General features: G+C 46.9%; 1 protein-coding gene across 1 annotated transcript in view; it reads right to left on the bottom strand.

Annotated features, from left to right (window-relative positions):
* The window catches only part of LOC8050709 (von Willebrand factor D and EGF domain-containing protein), a 148,979-nt gene that overhangs the window by 5,617 nt on the left and 124,434 nt on the right, over nucleotides 1–18,928 (bottom strand). Inside the window, exons 24-27 of the mRNA XM_040220802.2 lie at nucleotides 10,885–10,989; nucleotides 10,093–10,188; nucleotides 6,569–6,760; nucleotides 2,075–2,170 (exon numbers count right to left, since the gene is read on the bottom strand). Coding sequence (XP_040076736.1) covers nucleotides 2,075–2,170; nucleotides 6,569–6,760; nucleotides 10,093–10,188; nucleotides 10,885–10,989 — 489 coding nt within the window. The remainder of the gene's footprint in view (nucleotides 1–2,074; nucleotides 2,171–6,568; nucleotides 6,761–10,092; nucleotides 10,189–10,884; nucleotides 10,990–18,928) is intronic.

Here is an 18,928-nt window from a genome sequence, read left to right as displayed (position 1 = left end):
CTGCAGATTCTCTACTCCAAATAGAAAAAATAATCTCGATATTCGTGATCCTGGAGGCCAAATTAAGACGACTTTTCACTCAAATACAGAACCGCTTCCCCTACCGGAAAACCCAGCATTATAACGTTTCACCTATCTGGATTATGGAACTGGAAAACTGTTACTGGAAAACTAAAATCCAGATCGCAAACAAAAAAATAATTTCTGAAAAACTCAAATCCACATAGAATCTAGATGGACTACCAGTTCCATAATCCAGATAGCGAAAATTTTTACTGGATTTTCGGTAGAGTCTGAAAAAAGCCCGTGCGTCTACTTCCCCGCACAACACTCGGAAAGCCAATCACCGGAACTTATGGAGGCAGCTCAGCGAATGACGATGCCGAAACATGTTAAAACCAAAAAACGCAGTCTGAGTTCTGACATTAAGCAATGCAAAACGTCACGCTTGCATGCATTGCTTAATGTCACAACTCAGACTACGTTTTTTGTTCTAAACATAGGTTTCGGCATCGTCATTCGCTGAGCTGCTTCCGTAAGTTGCGTTGATTGGCTCTCCGAGTGTTGCGCGAGAAAGTAGGCGCACGTGCTTTTTTTAAAGTGTAGGGTCAGTTTCAATTTAAAGCCGTCCTTTGCGAGGGGACCCCTTCTGAATCCCTTGAAAAACACTACGCCTTCTCTTCCGCTACTACCAGGGGAGATGTAATGCGACATAGGATTCAAAATCCGTTGCACCCCTTCAAACGTCCGCCGAGCTCGGCGCACTTGGTCTGCCTCAGAGCGGCTCCATTTGCGGGCCAATTTCTCCCAAATGAAATAGTGCGTACAGAATCCAGCTCTCGCTAAATGGGCGGGAAAATTTAATGGGTACCATACAGGAATGCAGGTTCTCTCTCTAGAACTAGCGGGAAATGCTGCCCGCTAAATTTAGCTTGGAATTTGAAGTGACGTATTAATATATATCCCCCCCCCCAATTCAGGTTTTCTTTCCGCTCAATTTATTTGTCGAGTGGTGACGGACCGACGCACGTATAATCTCGCTGTTTGGTGGTCCTAGAAATGCTGTCGTACGAGGGGTCATCAAATGAAGCCGGTGCGTGAGCCTTTACTGAGACGAACAAAAAGGTACATCATAATTAGCGTTCGTTACAGCCACTTTAATCTATAGCGATGGTCTGCCAGACCCGGCCACGGGCCGCATCCGGCCCGCGGAGGTCTTCCGACCGGCCCATGGCTGGCCGCGGTTCTTCGAATGAAGCCCGGCCCGCCGCCCGCTTCCAGCAGGCCCGCCCGGCGCCAAAACAAGCGTTCGCGCAAAGAAACGGCATAGTCCGCAACACGGACCAACCGCGTAAACGACAGAGAAAACAAGAGAAATCTGCCTATCGAAAGGTGTGTTCTCTCGCCATATTATTCATTGAACATCGTCCTCACCAGCATCACCATATCAAGACTTTGGTCGTTCTGAAGCACGTAATAATAAGAATTATTATTATTATTATTATTATTATTATGCTTTTTCATGTATTGTATTGAAATTTGTGCAATAAAATTATTACTATTATTATTATTATTATTATTATTATTGCCTATTGTCGTATCTGTTGCTTATGATCACCATCAGTTCTATCATTCCCACTAGCCTTGTGCCCTGTCGGAACATGCCAAAGTTTCTATAGACTTTGAGTTATGCCCTGGTGAGTTTTCTTAGTCCTAATTTTGGTACAGTGTCATAACAAGCTAAATATTGAATTTATAAAGTAGATATATTAATTTATCTTATATTTGTTTTTGTCAATGTTTACTCTAACTTTCAATTTTTGACTTAAATGCTTTCTATAGGATCATTTATTTAGTTTTTCCTCGTTTATATTTACTTATTTATTTTCTGGCCCTCGAGACAGCGACAGATTCCCGATCCGGCCCCTTAGTCAAAATGTTTGGAGACCCCTGGTTTATAGTGACGCTGTTCGATAGAACGTCGAACAAACGCTAGTCCCGCCCGGTGAATACCAGGCGGGACTAGCGTATCGTTCCGACTTGCGAGTGCGAGGAAGCATAGACCTCCGCTCACGTTTTGTGCACTGCTTGCCAGTCCATCCCCTGGCACACTTGCAGGTCCCCTTGCGGGCACATCGACCCCCGTTCAAGCATGGAGGGGAGCAGCTACCTTGAGTAGAAAAGAGAGCAGCTTCACAATGTTGAAGATGTTATTGTTCATAATCCAAGCACTGCAAATATGGTCTCAAAAGTGCATTGCTTAATATTACTGTAACATGCATGTTCTAAGCTACAGAAGGCTAGAGCTACTGTATGCTCCCGAAGGCCGCAGAGTGTAGCGTAAAGTCCCTGCGTTAGAAAAGTCGGCGCTTTCGGCGCTTGTCGGCCACTCGAGTGCCCGACTTCGGCCATATTCAGCAAGGTTCGGTAGATCCATCTGTCGTTCTGCGCCAACGGTAAGTGTCGGAAACCTTTATCACTTTTTTAATGTGCAAATAGGCCGCGCATGAATGTAATTTTGAGTTTTTTATGATGCTTAGAGCTCGTAGATTGAGTTATGACCATAAAACGAGGATCTCAAACAGCACTTTAGTGCTCTTTATTGCTTCAACTTACTCAGTCATAAATGTAATGGGTTATCCTTTATAATTACTTCTGTAACTGGTTGATTTGATTACTTTACTCGTTACGTTACAAATAATATTGCTTTAGAGCGCCTTTCGAATGGCGTCACAGTGTCACGTGTGACATCATCGAAGCTACATGCCAAGGAGACAAAATCTCCGAGGCTGGTCCTATAAATGCGATGCCTTTAAAAGCTCTCGCTGGAAGCAAACCTCCTACTGCAGTATTGACAAATTCAGGGATGCGAGAGCGCAGGTCCAAGCATAGCTGTGGTTGCGCTGGTGTTCGTGCATCTCAAAAATTTTTCAAATGTTATAAGCTGTGTCTATGCCGTTCCCAGAATTGCCCAAAACCATTTATGTGCGAGTCTCAACATAAATTCACTTCATACAACGTACCCATGCACGCTTTCTTCTGCATACACAAATAAAGGATAAGTCGTGAGAAAAAACAAGACCGAGAAATTTAGCCCCCGTTAATCCACAGTACAATCCGAAGTCTGCGTGTGTTTAGTGTCCCTAGACAGATTACATTCCAGTTGAAGCGATTTTAACCGTATCATGCAATGGAATTCCTATGTGTACCTCCCCTTGGGCTCTGCAGAAACAGACGCGCATGCCTGTTAGAGCTCTTAGCAATACATCCGTTCCGACTCATCACTTAGCTTACTTTCATGAACACGGCCAGTGACCAACGCCAACTGCTCTCCATTGATCATACAGTCTGAAGGGCAAAGGGTGCCTTTGGAAACTGACAACGTTGGAGACGTATTGTCCTCCACGTACAGAAATGCCATATATGGCCATATATGTAAGATGGCGATATGACATTACTTGCCCAATTCTTGACAGGCCATGTATGGCATTTCTGTATGGATCCTCACGGACAAACCAGGGCCCGTTTTCTGGAAGCTGGTTAACTTCAACCGCGTCAGAAATTTAACCACATTTCCCTACAAGCGGGAATTTTAGGTCACGTGACCGGCAAAGCAGGGACGGCGGGGAAACATGGCGGTGCCCCTCCCAGCGAGCGTCGCTCGCTTTGGAATTAACATGTCATAGTCGCTGCGCTATCGGGCACGTTTGTCAGCCATGAATTGTGCAGGAGGCTTTCGCTTTGCCTTCTTTCACATAAAGCGCAAAGTATGAACAATTATCTGCCCATTTTTTTAGATCGTCTTTCGATTCTGGCCATTCCTAAGCTTAAAGGAACGCGGTGATAGTCGACATGGCAGTGTCATTGGAACCCTAGTGGATTGTCTTGACTCGATCGGCCGGTCACTGATGGCACGCAGAAGCAGACCACCGTCCACGCACGAATCTCCACTTGGGCCGAAGTACGCGATGTTCATTTTATGAAGAAGGTTTTATGTAGAGTTCTTACACGCCGGCCAACTACGCTGCCGTTGCACCGCCCGCCTTTCACTACTCACTTTACTGATCTTCGTCGTCCTCTTTCGCACTTGGAAGGATTTTCGACGAGGATTGTCCTGACTTCAGACAGCCAAACATTAAGTAATTTACCAAACAAGGATTGATTTGCTCTTACCTTACCCATTATTTGTACCACGAGCAACAAAAAGTGTTTCCTATAAGCTCAAATGTATGCCGCGCTGCGTCGTCAAAAGCCGGCAGCTCACGAACTCGTTTTTTTTTTTCGTTTTTTTTTCTAAAGGTTTTTTATGTAGTTACTTATATTCAATACAACCAGTAGGTGACACGAGATAGCACCTCATAGCAAAACACGGAGCTATCGCGCATCCGGCCCTCGTAAAACTATGCTAGGTACTATCGGGGAAAAATGAAATGCGAACAGAGGAGCGCGTGGCTCGCGGTACAGGCTGCGCCGCCTGGAAGTGAGCCTAGGAGCGAGGGTGCGTGGCCTACTTCGCTGTGTTCACGCCCCTCGATTGGCGCTCCCCCAGCTTCGGCAGTGCGCCTCTCAGTGCGCTGAAAGCTGTCACCGCTATCTTTGCCTGCTCGGCGAGTGCGGCGAGCTTCTTCGCACCGCACGCGCTGAGCCAGCAAAGATAGCGGTGATAGCTTTCAGCGCACCAAGAGGCGCACTGCTGAAGCTTGGGGAGCGCAGAGGGAGGGGCGTGAACACGTCGGAGTAGGCCACGCACCCTCGCTTCTAGGCTCACTTCCAGGCGGCGCAGCCTGTACCACGAGCCACGCGCTCCTCTGTTCGCATTTCATTTTTCCCCGATAGTACAGTGCTAATCACACTTGTCTATAACGCGCGAGCGTGCGGCTTTCTCCGGGGAGCGCTAGACTGGTGGCATTCGCGGAAACTAAACTAGTCACGTGGCGCAACATGGAACGGCCCGCTCGAGGGGTGTCCTGCCCACTATCAGCTGGCGGCGAACGCGGAAGGCTGCCCGCACGCTTTTTACAAACATCATTGCTCGAACCATAAACAAACTAAAGCATGAAGGCGTATCAACAATGTTATCAAAAAACAAAAATATATCATAAAGCACCTTACTTTTATCGCTTATCAAGCTGATAGAGTGGGCAGGACACCCCTCGAGCGGGCCGTTCCATGTTGCGCCACGTGACTAGCTTAGCTTCCGCGAATGCCACCAGTCTAGCGCTCCCCGGAAAAAGCCGCACGCTCGCGCGTTAAGGCTGGTTCAGACATGCACAACGAGCGCGATGCGTCCGTTGCAACCGAAGCGACCGGAACGACCGCTCTGCGCCGCGCGTACACACACCTGCAACCACTGCAACAAGCGCAGCGGGTCGGCAGCACGGCGACCGCCTCTCCGTTGCCGTCAGCTGTTTCGGCGGTGCCTCCAAAAAAAAGGGGACGCGCTGCCACTCACTTGCGTAACAGAAAATAGACAGACCGTCTTCTATGACCTCAAGCTTTATTACTCTTTTCAGGATAAGCTTGCAGGGTAGTGCATAAAAAAAAAAAAAAGAAAGATGCAGTACGCCGTCTTGCACGATCACGACTTTAATACACGACTTTGCCAACAGTACAAATCTCGCCACACGCCTTTTCTACGATTATAAAAGACGATGTAATCTTAGCAACGATATAGCAACGTAGAAATATAATTTGACAGACGATGCGAGCGTTCAGGATTGCTAACACTAATCACCTTTTTCGGGCGATGAAAACGAGTAAAAAATTCGCATCCTTTATACGGTACGCACCAGTAATACCTTGAACTTGGGCACACGCAAGGAATGCGCCAAATCAGAAATCCGGGCGATGTGCGAGGACACAAGTGCTTAGAAAGCACCACTGTAGTCGAAGTAAACAAACACGACGGCACGGGCGTTTCTGCTGTCTTGAGAGTACAACCACGACATCGCCGCACGAGTAGGTGGATCTTCCCTTCCAATACGTGCTGGGTTATCATAGCGACACACGACGAAAATTCACAGTCAAGGCTAGCGCTTTTACGCGGAACGATGAACTTTCACCCCGACGTCGACGATCACCACCGACGCCATGTTTGCAGACAGAAGAAGGACGAGGCCCGCGACCGGCAGACCGGCATGCAACGCGCTCGACCCATTCTCCTCGACCTGTGATTGGTCTGTCGTTGCGGTCGCTTCGGTCGTTTCCAACGCATCGGGGAAAGTTGGGCTCGCTCCAACTCCTTGCGTCGTGAACGACACGTGCGTGCGTCCCTCCGTCGCTATGGCAACTGACGGTTGCAGACCGTTGCAACGGTCGTTTCGGTTGTTCCGGTCGTTCCGGTCGCTACGGACGCATGTGTGTGAACGGGCCTTTAGAGACAAGTGTGATTAGCACTGTACTTGTGCGTACCTACTAGGAAAGGACTGTTAACTTTCTGCCGCGGTTAAAGTTAACCAGCTTCGATAAAAACGGGCCCATGGATTAGTGGCCCGAGTGTCCATTGGGACAGTACGCGTGCAGGCGTTCTTGAGAGGCTTGGTAGAGCTGTAAAGAGAAAATCACTCACTGACACTACAGTCCCCTCCAGAGCTGCCGGGCGGGCAGACGCACTTGTTGGGCTCGAGGCAGGATCCACCGTTGACGCACGGGGGCTCGCACTTGGCTTCTTCGCACCAGCCGCCTTCCCAGCCTTCCCCGCAACTGCACTTGTCCTCACTCACACATGTTCCGCCGTTCTTGCAGTCCTTGGCGCACATCTCTGAAAGTGCATGACAGCAGGGCAGTAAGTGCGGGACGCATTTTGTTTAATGTGCATTTCTAGGGCCACCGAATCGTGAGGTCGCGCGCGTCAGTCTGTCGCGGCAGCTAAACTGAGCCGGAAACCCTGATATCAAATGGTGCCAACTCAGCCATCTTTCGGCACATTGACTGGACACAAGGCCCGGTCAAATGCTCACGCAGCACTCGTGTCCAATATGTGATCGAAATCGAACTAAAAGTTGCTCTACACCCACTACAGAGAGAGACATATACTCTCAGGCAGTCTTGGGCAGTATCTAGTTACTAGTAACGAGTTACCTGTAACTAGTTACACTTTTGGTAACTTGTAACTGTTAACTCGTTATTGCTTAGTGAAAATAACTAACTGTAAGTGTTACTATTCTTTGACTGTAACTGTCAAGAGTAACGTCGTTACACTTAATTCTGAGATTTATGTGCAAAAATATTGCAAACAGGACCACCAAACTGTCTCACAACTCGTGAGAGGATCTCAAGTCCTGATACGCGAAGCGTACAGCGAAAATTGCTGCAGAAACCATCTGGAGCACGAGGAAAAATAAAAATAAAAATAAACTACATTTTGGGTGATTCTGCTTGGCCGAGCTGGTCCCGCCAACTGGGAGGATGGTCACGTTTGAGTCCGCACCCCCGTGTATGGTACAACGCCCAAAGTGTAAGCAGAGGTAACAAAGCGCGGCATTTCTAAAGCTTTTTTTTTCTTCGTCCGGCAGAGGGAGCGTCTTGGTGATTGTCGCCCCAAACACCCTCAGGCTTATGGCACAACAGATTTTTCAAACCTCATACTTTTGCCGCCAATCATACGTTTCCTTCCCCTCTAATTTAAATCGTCCAACTCTCAGATGCACATTTGCAGGGTCTCCACTTTAAGCCCATTAGCTCTTCCTTCCCTTTTTTGCAACTTAATTACTGGCCTTGCTTCCCGTCACCCAATTGTTGTCCCCCATTGCTCTACTTCTCGGATCCCGCCACTTGAGAAAGAGTATTCGTTCGAAACGTCTGTGCTGTTCTGCTTGTTTGTGTTTTCTTGAAATTGAAAGACCGCCTTTAGCCGAAACCAGGGGCTCTTGTCATCAGTTGATTTATCGATATTCAAGGCGTGGGCTTTCCGGGTGGTCCCTTCAAGTTGGGGTGGTAAGTTGGAGGAGCGCAAACGCGTCCGATATGATTAGGAAGTTGCGGAGAAAAGAATGCAGCAGCTGTTTGGAATTTTATACGCAGTGGTCGTTTGTACCCCGATCAGTGCTTTTTTGCACCACTGCCGTGTTCAGGAGATTTGACGGAGGAATGTTCCCGCAACATCGCACTCCAAGCTATCAAGAGAAACTTCGTGTTTCATGAAAGATTGTGTGCACGCAGTTGAAAACGATTCGACCGACGAGTGGATTGGAGCGGCAAAAGACCACATCTACAAAGCTGATTGCAAGGTATGACATATAATTATTGACTTTACATTTGCACGATTTTTACTGCTTCGGTACATTGCGCCTCACCACATAAATTGGAAATTAGAATTGACCGATTGTAAAGTCGCCATCATAATTGGATATACCCGAGATCTACAGTCGTACTGTTGTGATCGTGTATACTTTATAGGGGTAGCACTTATTTTAAAGTTCATCATGAATCATCAGCAGGTATCTGCTAGCTTGAAGTTTTGAAAAACTAAATAAAAGGTCAAAAGTGCGAAGAAAAACAAAACGAACATATTCATTTTTATAATGCAATTAAATGCAAAGGTGCAAGCGAGCTGGACAAGAATGACGAAAGTAAACCCTGGAGAAGGGGAACAAAGAGGGACAAATGTTCCCCTTCTCCAGGGTTTACTTTGAACATATTCAGTATGGATCAACCGGCCCAAATCCAAGTTTTTATGAAAAACTGAAGTCGGCTGTAATTTTTCCAAAAAAGAAACTATAAATGCTTTATCATACAGTCGATTTACCCCAGTACTGTCTGAAATCATGATCTTGTTCAGAGAGCGCTTCATGGTAAAAATTGAAATGGGAAGAACCAAACTAGTTAACATTAGTTATTGGGAAAATTTTAGTTTCTCATAAAATCAGATTTACTACCGCGAACAACATAATGTCATGAAAAATCTATGCTACTCGTGGAAACTATAGGGGGCGCCACTGTGCCTAGGGGGCGCCACTGTGACTAGGGGACGTCACTGTGCCGAGGAGGCAACTCTGTGCCTTGGGAGCGCAAGGGGCGTTACCCCCGGCCAAGGAGACATTATAAAGCGCAGCGGCGACGCCCACCGAGGGGAGAAGCGGGGCATTGTTGTAGAAAGTACACGCTGCGGCGGTGTCGACCTATTACCTTTGTTAAATACTAACTTTCCCTTCGCACCTTACGAATAAATTTGGTTTCCCGTTTTCCGAAACTCTGGCTCCGTGTTGTTCCTCTGGGTTGGCACCGCAGCAAGGCAACTTTCTTAGACACTTTAAGAGCATATTAAGGAAAGGTTCTTTTATAATGCTTTATAAAAAAAATATTTTTCGAAATTAACGACGAAGTAACGGCGTTACTTTACCGAAGTAACTGTAACAAGTTACTCTGTGAATTTGGGAACTGTAACTGTAATGGGGTTACTTTTTTTCCTGAGTATCTGTAACTGTTACACTGTTAAATTTTAGCAATAACGTGCTCATGACTGCTCTCACGGATACGTTGGAGTATTCGTCTATGGCCGTTATGTGTTACGCTTCTTTTGCAGGCAGTTCATCATTTCGTAACTTCGCTTGGCAAAACGCGTAAGTCGAATGAAAATCGTAAAAAAAAAAAACATTTTTTTTCGCGACTTATTGTCGCTGTAAAGGACTTTTTTTGCGAAAATCTCAACATTCGCGTGTGAAGTTCTGTATACGCTCCGACTGAGCCCCGCAGTATCTACCACGTAACACTGAAGAAAGCGATAAAAAAAAAAGGCAGCGCATTTGCTCGTGTGCTCTCGTCCGCGTTTTCTCCGTCACTTCTCTGCTACAACTGGTTGTATATTGCCCGGCATTCCTTTCGGCGCTGTGGATGGTGCTGCACATTTTTTCAATTGTAGACGTCTATTGCAGAAGTCTCATTGAAGTGAACCACAGATTATCTGGGACACTGGCTCTGCTTATCCCGGCTGGCCCAAAAACTCAATTCCGCACGCATCATACGGAAGTATATACCCACAGTGGGTGGTTGCATTGGAGAACGGTAGCAATAAGGGAAGGTTGCTGAAGGCAAAGTGTGGCTGCATTGCCGGCCTCAAATGAGGATCATGCATACGCATAAAAAGATATTTACTCTTTGTGCACCGTTTTCCGGAAAATCCAGGAGTACACTTGCACTTGTTTTTGCCAAGGCACAGCCCCCCATTTTTGCACGCTGGTCTGCACACCGCTGCAAGAAAAGGTGACCTTAGCAGCGCCCTAACTTTAGTAAAATGTCAGCGCGCGTTCACCCAGTGAACGCGCGCTGGCAGGAGCATTGGGGTTTGGGCCTGATCTAGGCGTGGACTCTATGCCAATGACCAAATATGGGTGGAGGACAGTGGGGGAAACAAAATAAGATAAGGTTAGAATATTGGTGGCTGCTCGTGCTGCAAAACCCAACAGGCTCTAGGTTCCTAGCGCTATGGGACCGCCTGGCTTAAAGGATCACCATAATCACCACCACCACCATCATCATCATCATAGGCAGATTTTGAGTAGGAAAAGAGAGGGGGGGGGGGTGCACTGCTCATGGAAGCGGCGTGTCTGAGCAGTTCCGTAACTCAGTTCATCTAATAACGTTGAGTAATTGCCATGACCACATCAATACTGCGACCTCCGTGACTATGACATCCAGTTTAGCGAAGGAAAGACTGAAAGAAGGATTCCACTTTTCTTGGAATTACACAGCGACAAAGAAGCACTTCGGTCAGAGGCGTTGCGTGCGGAGTCCCGTTAGCGCCAGTAATTAAGCTTGTGTAAAATGACAACCATTCCAACCCACTACCGTTCCATGGCCCCTTTAAAGTAGGATCACGGATCGGCAGTGCAACACGGGGCAGTGCGCATTCAGGAGTTCGGTTAGTGGAGTTGTACACATTCTCACCTGACTCGCAGTGGTCCCCGGTGTACCCGACCGAGCATTTACAGCTCCCGACAGACGTCAGGACTCCTCCGTTCAGGCACTCAGTGTCCTTGGAAGCTGAGCTCCCTGCGAGCACCGAAGCGCATTAAGACAAAAAGAAAGAAGAAAGACGTTTACAAATCTTTGTAATGCGAAATTATAGCGCAACTCTTGAGGAGGACGAGGGGAGGGTACGGAGGTTTCCCCTCCTCCTCCTGCTCCTCCCCTCCTCCTCATTTCCTCCTCCTCTTCTCCTCTCTTCCTTTCCCCGCTAAATTTAGCGGGGAAAATGACGTCACAGGAGTTAGTGTCACGTCACCCATGAACACACTCAGTTTCTCCGCTAGATTTAGCGAGAAAATTGACGTCGCCGTGACCTTAACACCAATTCAATTCCGCGCTAAATTTAGCGTGGCGGTTACCCCGACGGCGACGACGATGGCGGCGCCGACGCCGACGCCGACGCCGACGGCCACGCCGACGCCGACGCCGACGGCCACGCCGACGGCCACGCCGCTATACGCGGAAACGGGCGCCTAAGAGCTGCGCTCTAAAACGCTGGATGTGTCGCTGTGGGTGCCAGACGATCATCGGCGAAAACCTTTAGGATCGTGGTACACGTAATAAACAAACGTGTGCAAAGATTTTGCACGCTTTCGGCTTTCCACCACGTAACACAAAGAACGAAGAGAAAGCTCCCCTAAGGGGCCGTCCACACTGGACATGACCTTTTGTGGTGCCCGAATTTGAGCTCCATAGGCACGCACGCAAAGAGTATTAGTGGCAGACATGATCCGCGGGGACCCTTGCAGGCACTCCAATAGGACGCAAAATCCTGCACGCAAAAGTCGGAGTTCTGTGCAGACAGCCTTTATTAAGCTGATAGGTTCGGTGGAAGCTACAAGCTCGTTGGACCAATGATACGTCGATACCTCGCCACGCCATCATACTCGCGCTCATACTCACTCAACGATGTAAAGGGGCTTAGGGCCGGTTGCACCAACGCCGCTTATCTTAACCCAAAGCGGCACTTTCCTAAGCCGGCTTAGCGCCTTAAACCGAGCTCAGGTAAGCCCGGGTTTAAATTCCGGTTGCACCAACGTTAAGCCGGCTTTACAGACGCGCCCCTAGCTAAACGCTGGATTTGCGTAGGGAATCTAGGGACAAACAGAGCGAACTAGGGAACGCTCAGAGTGACGAATACGATTGGCGGAAAGGAATCACGTGATGTAAACAAAAAAAACAAAAAAACTGCCGTAGTAGTTGCTGTCGGCGTCTGCTTCTCGCTGTATTTCTTCGGTGAGTAACAAATTAAAGGTCTCCAAATTCAATCATTTTTCCGTTTAACGTTCAAAAACAGGAGTCAACGCTTTAAATAAACACGAATGCTCTTTACATCTGTGATTGTGTGTTTAATATCGGTTGATAACAGGATATTTTGACAGTGCTAGTAGTTTTCGTGCTCACATTTTGAGGTGAAGGAGCCCATCGGGGGCCCCAAATCTCTACGAACGCGAGAAGGACACTCTACTCGCTACATCGCTGAAGACAAAACATCATCGATATAAGTAGGCAGGTAAGATGACTACTAAAATCAAGTCAAGCCTGAGACCGATGAAGTTCAAAACAGTGACGAACACGCCACGGCAGCTGCGAAAATGCCCGGAAATCGTCGAAAAGTCGTCGGGAGGTCAGGTCACGAGACCTTGCATTGACGGTACTCGTTGCTATCAGCAAGGTGACAGAACTGCGCTGTACCGTCATTGAACATCCGCTGCAGCCTTAAACGAACTTTAATTTCGAACTGTCAAGTTCAGAAAAAAAAAAAAAAAAACTCTCACTGGTACATTACATTGTGCCGATAAGAACGGTCGTCTCTTCGCATCGCCTGCCCCAGCCTGCCCCGATACAGCAATGAACGAATCTAGCATAGTAGTCGTTACGATTTGTCGTAACGACTACTAATATTACTAAAAAATCGCGATCACCAAAAAAGTTACGGTTATGGAACGATACAGTTTTCTGAAGCCAAGATTCTACTCGCGAAATTAGGAAAATTCACTGAAGATTGTCTCAAAACTCAGAAAACGAAAGAAATTGAATTTTCGTTGTTTTATTACTTAAAAGCGCCGTAATCTAATGCGAACGGCAGAGGTGTCGACAATCAGCTGATCGCCGAGATCATGTACAGCCACGATTCAAAGGCGCGGATCGAATTGAAGGATACGCGCTGCAAGTGTAAATAAACAAGGTGGTAAATAACAATACGTTACGGTTATGCGAAAATTAGTAAGTACATATGGATAAGCTCGTTGACAGAAGAACCAACGGGAAGACAGACGTGAGCCCCGTGAGCCCCACAGACCCACAGCTCCGTACGTATCTCGGTTAGGGCTAACACGCCCTGAAAGTGGAGAGCCAACTTGAAAACAGGGGTCGATAAACACTTCACGCGACAATATTTTGCATCCTTGTCACAATCGAAGGTCGTTTTGTGGAGACTTTCACGCTGATGTAGCCTAAAACACTTTGCACAACCAATTTCGTCCCCCGCGTCGACCGCGACAAACCAGCCGCCATGTTTTTAATCCAGGATTAAGAAACAACCAAACGCAAAGCGCCCAATGTTGAGCGCTTAAGTTAAGCGTAGTTTAGTGCTAGGTTTAGCGATAAGCGAGTTTGGTGCAACCGAACGAAACCGAAACTAAGCTTAAGTTCCCGGCTAAGCTCCGCTTTGCGCTAAGCGACGTTGGTGCAACCGGCCCTTAGAGTGATAAACCCGAAGTGCGAAAGTTGTACCCCCCCCCCCCCCCCCTCTTTTGGGTTGCCGCCATCTTATACGCAAAAGTGACAACTCGTCACGTGATCTCATAGAGCCGTGACGTCACCGGTAAGAATGCAGCGCCCAGAGCTGGTGGATAAGAGTTGGTTTGGTGCGCAGTGATGTATGTCAAGATCTGAAGGAATGAGACTATGCGGGGCGCAAGTTCATCTGCTTCTGGAGCAGGAGTTGTGGTGACGTCAGAAAGACGCCGAGCTCTGATTGGCCCCGATAGGAAGGATAGTGGGTAGACATCAGAGCAGCTAGCATTGAGGTCTACCCACTCTCCCTTCATTAGAGCCGATTAGAGTCCGGCGTTTTGACGTCAATGCAATCCCTGCGGAAGAAGCAGACCAACTTGCAATCCGCATACGCTTTTTGCGCAAGATCGCTCTGGATATTAGCACCTTCGAGACACCATCAGTCGTATCGCCGTAGCGGTGCTCGGGTACCCATATATGTTCGAGGTTTGATAGAGCTTTTAGCGTGAAATTTTCCCATTCTCCTAGCTTTAATTGGACGTTGGAACGTCTGAAATTTGAAACGAAAAGTATGCGTCGCGTGTACACTCTAAGAAATGCCTGCGCGTCTACTTACCTGCAAAACACTCTAAGGGCTAATCTCTGTGATCTACGAAATCAGCTCGGCGAATGCTGAGGCTGAACATCCGTTTAGACCTAAAAATGCAGTCTGCGCTGTGGCATTACGCAATGCAAGCATGACGATTTGCATTGCGTAATGCCACAGCGTAGACTTCATTTTTAGGTCTAAACGGATGTTCCGCCTCATCATTCGCCGAGCTGATTTCGTAGATCGCAGAGATTAGCCCTTAGAGATTTTTGCAGGTAAGTTGCGCGCAGGCATTTCATAGAGTGTAGGGCATATGGAAAGTTGTTTCAGCCCTAGGTCGCCGCATAATCACCTGAACTTTTAGTGAGGAAGCTCCTGCGATCTTTACCTTTTGTACTAATCAAAGATTTCACGATAGAACTTTTAGCATAAGCTTTTCGCATTCTCCTATAACTTGGTTTGAACGTAGGAATGTCTGAGCATCAAAGCGAAAGGTACGCGCCGCGTGTAGGGCCTAGGGGAAGTTGTTTCAGGCCAAGGTTACCGCGCATAGCCAAAGCAACCTGTAGCGAGGAAGCTCCTGCGATAGTTAAACTTTAGTATCAACGCTTTTACGAATTGGCAGTTCACAAGATTTTGATATAACGTTCTTTCAATGCAGTAGCTTGCATTCGATCGCAGTACTTATTCTTTTATAGTGAAGAGCTGGAGTTTGCTTAAGTGGCGTGCACGCGAAGGATTCGAACCAAACATTCGGAAAATAGTTCATCACTATCAAGCAGGCTCTGCTTGAAACGTCAAAAATATAGCCTCTGCTGCTGCTCACAATTGTTTCTACGGATTTTCACAAAGCAGTTAATTTATCCAAATAGAACTCACAAGAATGTTAGCAAGTCTTCACATTTGTTATTGGTCAGTGCACAAATTTCTGCATCCAAAGTCTCTTAGAAATTAGTATTGGTAGACTCTTAAAGGGGCTTGCCGATTTGTGTCAACAGTCCACGCTAACCTCCAGTTTAGATCAGACTCCACTTAGATGGTTGTCTCATCTATCATTTAAACATATAGAATATTTAAAACAAAATGCAGCCCCGCTTCTTAGACGTCGAGAGATAGCGCAACACATATAACAATTCGTTAAATTTAATGCAACTCGGAAATAGAAAATTAACTGCAATTTTTTTAATCTTTCGTAAGCTTTATTACAGCCATCATTTTCTTTATTCAGAGTTCATCGCATGAGTCGGTTGATTATTTACTTGTACTAATTACCCGAAATAATAAATTGTGTTTCTGTTCGTCGATTGCCCGAAAAAGCAGTCTTGTAGCAAAAGGTTGACTAACATTCTTTTCAGTCTTTTTAATATACTTTTTCCTTTCAAAAGCGTGTGCCGCTCATACTTTGTTTCGCCTCGACTTGGCAAAGAGCAAACGCTAAGGCCCCCTCGAGCCAATCGGAGAGAAGGAGTGATGGTATGTGACAACTCTCCGCATAAGGAGAGCACTCCTATGACAGGCTGTCGCGTGCCTCTCTCCAAAGTCCATATTGACTCCCTGGGACTGTACCCTAAGCCGTTTGCCAAATTAAGGTTAAACGGAGTATAGTAGCTGCTGCGCTAATTACCAGAGGACCTCATACCTTGGGCATGTATTCGACAAGAATGTTATGTCGGCGATCACTGTGAACTCGGCTGAGCGCATATTGAACTCGAATGCTGCATTAGCGTTCGACAGGAACAGGGGTTCACTCACGTGCTTTAAGCCGAAAAAAAATGGTGACGGTCAATGTCGTTTGATAGGGTTTTGCAAATGGTACATTGCCATTTGCATATGAAATGTCCTGCTATATAACAATGCCTATATCCATAATCATCACTTATTATTAAACTAAATGCTCAGAGGTGTGTTAACTTTTGTAATTCACAAGTTACACAAAGATTTTTTTCTTATGACTGGAATATTTGTTTTCAGTAGCTGGGCCTGTTTCGTGCTTATTATTGTCAGTGTGCTAAGATGTTATTATCATGTGTGTATAGTTTTAAATATCCTCTCTGCAATGCCTACCAGGTCCTGTGTATTAAAAATTCCTTATTCAAAATATAATTAAAGATCGTGGCACGCCCCTCTTTCTGCGCCTTGGAGCAGACACCAGGGGGCGCCGTCAGATAGCGTTTTCAAACAACAATTGCTGTATTACGTCCCCTACACCCAAATTTCTGCGATTTTCTAAAAAAAAAAAATATGCAGAACGTGCCTAAAAAGAGCAATAACAGTACCGTTGGGAATCTCCACGCATATAACTATTTTCATAGGTCAAATTTGATGGAGGTGGTGAGGACCCGAAAATGCACCCCCCCCCCCTCCCTAAAAGAAATTATTAGTATTCGTGTATTTCTCTTGCTGTTAGTTTACTAGGACATCTTGTCATCTGGAGCTGGTCATTTTTATTGATTAAAGCCCGACAAACAATATGCCATGAAAAGGAAGCTTCCACAAAAAGCACCGAGTAAGCTGAAACGAAGTATAGGAGGTGTTTGCCTGTCCTGGCGCTATTTTCTCCCTTTATCGGTGGCTTCAACTTCTTTCATTACTTACTTCGCAGTTTTATCAGCCTCCAGGTAGCGCCGCATGTATCGAAAGCCACGCGTTCCGGCGTTTGCGTTTCGTTCCGTTCTGATAGTATGGTGCCCGTTTTCTTTCAAAGGCGCAAGATCGCCTCATTAAAAGTTTATTCTCAGCTTTAAAGCCATCTGTTCCTTTCATTCGTGACATTATACTATAGGGAAACAAGAATGCGCAAGAGCTTTTCAGAAGAAGTCGGCGTACGCATTCAGACACGCGTCCCCACTTCTTGGGGGAGGCGGCGGAAACCGTCCTCGAAAAAGGATCGTGCTTGCTGCTAGAACCATTTGGTCCCGGCAGTCATTACGTCCGCATCGAGTAGAATTGTTGTCCCTCTAGAATTTTTTTTTAAGGGTCCGAATAAATTGAAGTCTCGCGACGAAGTATCGGAACTAGAAGCTCCATGGTGCAAAACCTTGCACCCTTCCTGCGCCAAAGCATCCTGCACAATGGCATCGACATGCGGATGAGCATTGTCGTGCAACAGAACCATATTAGATGAAAGAATGCCAGGGTGAAAGGTCAGTCACTGTTGTCTTCGACACACATTTTTTTACCGTACACCGCCCGTATTCTGCGACGAATGTTGATTGATCCACTGCCTTCCGCTGTTAGGAACTTAAGCAACGATCGTGATACGCCTTCGGCGAACTCCCATTCGCACCGTCCATGTTGTCAGACGGTGTCCAGTACAAACGCAGACATGCGAGAAGAACGAACGCTTGCTCGCTTGCAAGCGTTCGTTCTTCAAAGCCCGCGCGTCTACTTTCCGCGCAACACTCGGAGAGCCAATCACCGCAACTTACAGAGGCAGCTCAGCGTATGACGATGCCGAAACATATGCTTAGACAAAAAACGCAGTGTGAGTTGTGACATTAAGCGATACAAAACGTCACGCTTGCATTGCTTAATGTCATAACTCGGACTGCGTTTTTGGGTCTAAACATATGTTTCGGCATCGTCATTCGCTGAGCTGCCTTCGTAAGTTGCGGTGATTGGCTCTCCGAGGTGTTGTGCGGGAAACTTGACGCAGGGTCTTTTAGAGTGCACAGGAGTTTCTTCTGATCACGCCTGATGTTATCTATACTCGATCCGTTTCAATTGAACGCTGACCGCAGCCGACGCTACGCTTCTGCGGAGCCTACTGCCACCAGCGCCAACAGTGCGTCGTCGCAGCGCTCCTCGTCGCTATCGCCGGCTAAACTAACCACGCAAACAAAAAAGCTCAGGATCGCGGTGCACTCATTGCGCGTGATGGGTTGAGTCGGTGATTGTCATGGAGGTAGGAAGCTTCTGGAGGCGACATGACGGCACCAGAGGTGAAACCAGAAGTGTGGAGTGGCACGCCCCCAACCATGACCAAAACAGTTGGGGTTTTGGTCATCGTTGGGGGGCATGTCCCTCCACACTCCACGCCTCCAGAAGTTTCCTCCTACCTCCATGGTGGTCGTAAACGCGCAAAAATGGTAAGCGCCGTAACGATGCACTTTTGGCAGCTGCTTGATTGACTCCCCAGGATAAAAACAATACAACTCAAAGTTGAAAGAACAAGCGTGAGAGTCGGGCTTTAATCTCAGGCTTCGCTGAGGTATATACTGCTCTGATCATTTACTTCTGTTTTCATTCCTACTGCCTTATGTTTGTCATTCCGCGAGCCCCAAAGTAACTGAATAAATCACGAAACTGGTTTGTTTCACCAAAAGGTTTTTTGCGTGTCACTTGTAAGTTTCCTAATTCTGTTTGTTCTGTATTAATTCAAAAAGAAAACTCACTTTCATTGAAAACAGTATATCGTTTTATCCTAAGTACTAAAATCGCCTTTCAGGGCTAGACCAGTATTTTGCAGCTCTCCTGCCTCAACTCCATTGCGTTTTATTTAGACTGCTCGTAGACATATGGACGTTGGATAAAGTTAAGAACTTTCCTGTCGTTCTGAAGTTTCACTTGTCTGCGAATACTGCTCCCAGCCTTTTCTGTCTTTGCTCGAAATGTTCTGTCGCCGCACAATAGTGC

This window comes from Ixodes scapularis, unplaced genomic scaffold (assembly GCF_016920785.2).
Source record: "Ixodes scapularis isolate PalLabHiFi unplaced genomic scaffold, ASM1692078v2 PGA_scaffold9__187_contigs__length_104089568, whole genome shotgun sequence".
In the NCBI taxonomy this organism is placed as follows: domain Eukaryota; kingdom Metazoa; phylum Arthropoda; class Arachnida; order Ixodida; family Ixodidae; genus Ixodes; species Ixodes scapularis.
The sequence above is the reverse complement of the archived record's forward strand: the minus strand, read 5'-3'. Positions and strand labels throughout refer to the sequence as shown.